The sequence below is a fragment of the Carassius gibelio genome, chromosome A5 (assembly GCF_023724105.1).
Source record: "Carassius gibelio isolate Cgi1373 ecotype wild population from Czech Republic chromosome A5, carGib1.2-hapl.c, whole genome shotgun sequence".
Lineage (NCBI taxonomy): Eukaryota > Metazoa > Chordata > Actinopteri > Cypriniformes > Cyprinidae > Carassius > Carassius gibelio.
In genome coordinates, this window is record NC_068375.1 from 24,959,314 (window position 1) to 24,965,313 (window position 6,000).

Consider the following 6,000-nt stretch of genomic DNA (forward strand, 5'->3'; position numbering starts at 1 on the left):
ATATATATATATATCTTTCATAACATTTTTAATGTTTTTACTGTCACTTTTGTGTTTTTTTATTAAAGCTTTTATTAAAGTTCTTGTTGAAAAAAAAGTGCTTTAAATTTTCTTTAAAAAAAAAAAAAAAAAAAAACGTCTTAATGACCCCAAATTTCTCCCTTATGTTTTTTTATGTTCACATTTATGCAGGAGATTCGTTGCTTAAGCACAATGGAATGAAGTTCACAACAAAAGACAGAGACAACGATCATTCGGAGAACAACTGTGCTTCATTCTATCACGGAGCCTGGTGGTACCGAAACTGCCACACCTCAAACCTTAACGGGCAATACCTGCGTGGACAGCACACCTCTTACGCCGACGGGATCGAGTGGTCATCCTGGACCGGGTGGCAGTACTCGCTAAAATTCACAGAAATGAAAATTCGGCCAACACGTGAAGAGCGAGAAAGCAAGTAACTGCACAAAAAGAAAAAAATTAATGTAAGGGAAGGTTAAAAAAATAAAAAAAGTTAAAAAGACTTAAATATGGGACTTACGAGACAGTGGTTGTTTCTGATCTGAGAAAAAAAAGTCACACTGTTGTGTGGCCGTGCTGTGAGTCTTACCCTCCATGTGATAATCTCTTCATCATCAGGCCTTAAAGTTTTTTAACATCCAGCTGTCGGCTCTCAGCTCACCCATGCACTGACTCGACCACTGTCAGTCATACTGCAGTTCTGACAAAAATGACACTGAATCAAGAATCCTATTATCTTGCCATTAATTAGGGAATTAATTAATGGAGGACTATATACGACAATGAAATGTTAGAATGGTTCCTTCTGTCAGCAAAGCTCCTTTTTTCTCCCTCATATTGTTTAACACACAGTTCATAAGCCAAACACACATGCCAAGTCCAGATCTCTTCTAAGTCTTCATGTTTGGAGAAGAAGGGTACTTCAAAAGAAGAAAGTGTGGAAAATGGGAGGGAAATGAGATCAAGAGAGAGAGATAGAGAAAGGCGTTCTAGGAGGAGAGCAGTGCAAAGGTTTCTGTGGGAGTTTGTCTCTCATCTGTCTGACAGGCCATTAGTGAGCATATTGGCCACTTTGTCTGATCGCCATTGCCAAGTGATCATCAGGCAGGCTCTTCATCTCGCACATACGCAGATGGAGGCTGTTTATGCATGTGCGTGAGCGAGATAAAGGGGAAATGTAATATTGTCTCGTCTCCTTCCCGAGCGTATGTTTCTGACTCGGCACTAGTTTGAGTGTTCTCGAGGAATCTCTTTATCAGCCCGAAAATCTTGCTGGAGTGTGTTTACTTAGCGCTCATTCACTCGTCATTCGTTGATGCATGGCTTCAGACAACGAGCCGCCCTGCCCTACTCTAACGTGTATATCAGCTCATTCACTGCCATCTCTTTCTAGCTCATTTTCCAAAGGTCATACATCTCGAACGTGAATATTGTGCTTCTTTCACCTTTTGTTCGAGCTGCTCCCTTCATCTTTTGCCATTTTTTCCCTTCTGTCTTCTTCTCATTTGTTCTCCCTTCACTCTTCCTTCACACATTTGGCTTGTTTTCTTTGGTCCCCCGTGGAAGTGGAAAAGGTCAACATGTCATTTAGTACAATTACACTGCTCAATGTTCTCTCTTCTGCTCTTTTTTGACTTTTTCCTTTTCTCCCACTTCTGTTTCATTTCATTTCATCTCTCTCTCAGCTTAATTATTTTCTTTTTTTAAATCTCCATTATCGTAATGACGACGATTTATTTGTACTTTGCTTAAATATTGTAATTTTGAATTCAAAAAGGAGAGATTTATATATTTAACATGATTAACACACTAACAAAACTTTTGTTCCATCAATTGTTTGTTTGTTTATGTGTAAAGACAAGCAGCTTTCATGCTGACTTGTGAATGAACTTGTGCAAGTACGAATTAATTGGGTTTTGTAATTTTGAGTTGTTTTACTTCATAAATGTTCCAAGAGCTTTAAGATATGTGTAGATTTCTTGTACAGTGTGTATGTCTTATAGACTTCTAGTGCATGTGAAATATTTCCTTACAGGAAATTGACAAAAGCACACAAATGAAGCAATGTATGATAGAAAAGATCCTCGATATGTCCTGATAATGCCTTTTGTTACGTGACTGGTCTGGAATGGATCTGTTGTGTGGGACTGAAGTCTCTGGAATGGACTCTTGTTTTTAAATGTTAAAGTCTGGTAGGAGTGGAGTTCAAATCAATTAAATGTACACCAACAAATAATGAGCACATTACTTGAGAAAATGTGTGAAGAGGACTGTAAAAGCAGCACTACAGGATGCTGTCAAGACTTTTAAATGGACACAAATGAGTGCTCATGCTTGTCCCTGGAATCCCCTGTAAGTTTGTACCACTTTCACTACAAAGTTACCTCTGTCGTTCTGTCTTTGTTGTGTATTTTCCCTTGTACTTATTTTTCTTGTTCTCTCAACTCTGATTTCCCCCCCTCCTTTCATTCTGTGGAATTACATCGCAATCAGCCTCTTTTCTGCCACCATTTGCTTCAAAGTTAACCATGCTGCCTGTTCAGCTGTCAATAACATTTCTCCAGCGTGTTGCCATGGTAATGATCCCCTGGACCATAACTAACAGGCTGAACAAAGAATGAAGGAAAGAGATGTTAAATGATGTAACAATGTCATGAAACCGGGTCAAGAAAAGACAAAAAGAAACCAAGACTGCACATTATAGTTGGAGAGATACAATTTGAAATAATTTGTAATTAAGGGTCTCTGTGAGAATGGGTGTGCGTGGGTGTGTGTGTGTGTGTGTGACTGAATGAAACAGAAAATATACTTGTAAAGAAAAATAGTAAATTGTTATTTCTGTGTATGATATTTGCTCTTCATATTGTGCATATATTTAAAAAAATCAATAAATAACATTAATAAATTGATTTCTGCAATTGCACTGCATGGATTTTAAGATCGATCTCCTGTGCATCTTTTCTTTGCATCCGTACACACACATCTTTATTTTCAACGGGAAATCTTTCCATCACCCTCTCCAGTTATTTTTAATACTTACAGGGCATTTGCTCTCTACACATTACACTTTTCACACAGACTCATGGCTTGTGATTGCTCCCTATATACACATATCCTTAAATCTTTGCTCTATAAATAAGTCCTAATTTGTTTCTGGCTGAATTTTTATGTGTGGTTTAAAGCAATTGGCAACTGCCAAAGAATATCCTGTTCCCATTTCCCAGTTTTAACAGGGTGTGTGTTTCTGTATGTGTGTGTGTGTGTGTGTGTTGCTGGATTTGTGTGTTTGCGTTTTGAAGGAGTAAAAGTGAGAGATGGAAAAAAAATGGCTGCATGGATGTGCGAGTGGAAATGATAGAGAGCACATGGGATTGCGTTAGTTTACTGCTGGATGCACTGGTCCTGTTTTTGCTGCAGTAATGGACACTCCCCAGTGAAGACGCCAGGATAAGAGATGAGCAATAAAACTGTAACCACCTAATGGCCATCTTTGCTCAAAAGTGCAAAAGAGAGCGACACAAACATTTGCAACCTTGACCATAATTGCTATAGTAGAAAATGCCAACATTTGATTTTTATTTCATGTATTTAACTTGAAGTTGAGTCTCCAACTTGTGTTTCAACTGTGTTACCACCATGTTATCCATTTTAAATGAATTAATTATTTTAAAAATCAAATCAGCTTTGACATTCTTTTAAGATGTCAACTTTTCAAGAATCTTTTGTATTACCTTATGTTTCAGTATAAATCTTGATTTTAAATGTCAACGCTGTTACCATTTTGATGTTGTTTTTTGAAGCGAACAGTTGGTAATGTTTGCATTCATATTTGCATTAAATCCACTTTTTTTTAAAGAAGTACCTTATAGATTTGTGACCTTGAGCACAATACTTGTAAAATCAAATTGCTTTTGTTACCACCGGCCCTGTTTCTGTAGGTGTGTGTGTGTATAAATTCTAATATATTTAGAAATAAATATGTGTTTATTTATTGATGAATGTTTAAAAACAACTATTTAAAATGTATTTTATTATTAACCGGAGAGAGAAAGTGGTTGTACAGTGAAGTAGTGAGTGAAATTTGTGTGGAATGATAGGTGAGGAACGGTGTGTTAACTGTACGAGCCACATGTCAAAATCACAAGAACAAGACAACAGTGTTCTTTATTCTTTTCAGATATGCATGCTTTCTCCTTGACAGACCAGAAGTTTTGTTGTGATCCTGCTTTCATAAAGGAATAGATGTATCATTCAAAACTGAAAAAACTTGAGAACTTGAACATATCAAACAATTTCACACTAATGCCCTTCTATGTCCTTATAATAAAATATTAAATAATTAAAATAATAAAAAATAATAATTAAAATAATTATCGAGAGTCTCGTTGTTTCAGTATCATGACCATGGTTAAATTCAGATATCTATCAACTAATGAAAAAGAGAGATATAGCTTTGAAAAAGTCATTGCTTACAAAAACGCAGACAGATATTATACATTTTAAATCATTAAGAAATAAAGTAATTAGTGATATGAGGAAGGCAAAAACTGCATATTTTGAGCAATTGGTTACAGAATCAGGAGGAAATAGCTCATCTCTTTGGAAGTGTATAAATAAACTTTCTAAAAAAGAGGGTACACAAAGAAAACCTTTAGTGGAGCTGAACATAAATGGTAGATTAAGTACTGATAGCACTGAAATTGCCAATGAATTTAATAGATATTTTACTCAGTCTGTGGAAGAGCTTGCTATGCGTTTTAAAACTATACAACTACCTCAAAATGTAATAAATGGCACACCCTCATCCTTTCATATTTCTGAGGTTGATGAACATAAGATACTTCAAATTATTAATCAACTGAATAACTCAAGGGCTAAAGATATATTTGGAATGGATACTGCATTTGTAAAAACATATAGTGCTTGTTTGATAAAGCCCTTGGTAAATCTGATAAATTTATCAATTAGAGAAAATAAATTCCCTTCAAATTGGAAAACTAGTATTGTAACTCCAATTTTCAAAGCAGGATCAGCTGATGAGGTTCAGAATTATAGACCAATTTCTATTCTTCCTGCAGTTTCAAAAATTCTGGAAAAATTGGTAGCTGAACAACTTATCAATTATTTAGAAAAACATGATTTACTTTATTCTAAACAGTTTGGTTTTAGGCCTAAGTATTCAACAGAAATGGCAAACTGCTATCTCACAGAATTTATTAAGGAATCCTTAGATAAAGGTAATGTAGTAGGTGCAGTGTTTTTAGATCTTAAAAAGGCATTTGATACTGTGAATCATGAAATTCTCCTACACAAATTAAATTTATTTAACTTCACTCAGCAAGCAATGAATTGGTTTAGATCATATTTAGAATCCCGAGATCAGTGTGTTAAAATTAATAATTCAAGATCAGCTTTACGAAATAATAATATGGGTCTCCCTCAAGGGTCAATTTTGGGCCCATTGTTGTTTTCCTTATATGTTAATGATTTTCCAAACTGTTGTAAGCAAACAAAATGTCAGTTATATGCAGATGATACAGTCATTTATGTATCTGCAAAGACTCCAAGTTTAGCCGCAGAAATATTAACAAATGAAATGATTGGTGTGACACAGTGGTTACAGAACAGTTGTTTGACCCTGAATTGTACAAAAACTGTCTCAATGTGTTTTTCAATCAGAAAGAAGGAAATGAGTGATTTTATAATTAAGATCAATCAAAAGGAAATTGAAACGGTTAATCATTTTACATATTTAGGTGTTATTTTAGACTCTCATTTGAAATTTGATATGCATGTTAAGAAGCTATGTAGAACAATCAAAACAAATCTGAATTGTTTTTACATGATTAGACCATATTTATCATTGAAAGCAGCCAAGTTATACATGCATGCAATGATTTTTTCACACTTATCTTACTGTGTGACTGTCTGGAGTCAGGTTTCTCAACTGACTATTAAACCTGTTAGATCCCTATATAA

The 6,000-nt window shown here is 35.1% G+C and overlaps 1 protein-coding gene across 1 annotated transcript in view; it reads left to right on the top strand.

Moving 5' to 3' along the window:
* The window catches only part of LOC128005971 (fibrinogen C domain-containing protein 1), an 80,553-nt gene extending 76,230 nt beyond the window's left edge, over positions 1-4,323 (top strand). Inside the window, exon 7 of the mRNA XM_052592708.1 lies at positions 193-4,323. Coding sequence (XP_052448668.1) covers positions 193-461 — 269 coding nt within the window. The 3' untranslated portion in view covers positions 462-4,323. The remainder of the gene's footprint in view (positions 1-192) is intronic.
* Positions 4,324-6,000: the final 1,677 nt, after the last annotated feature.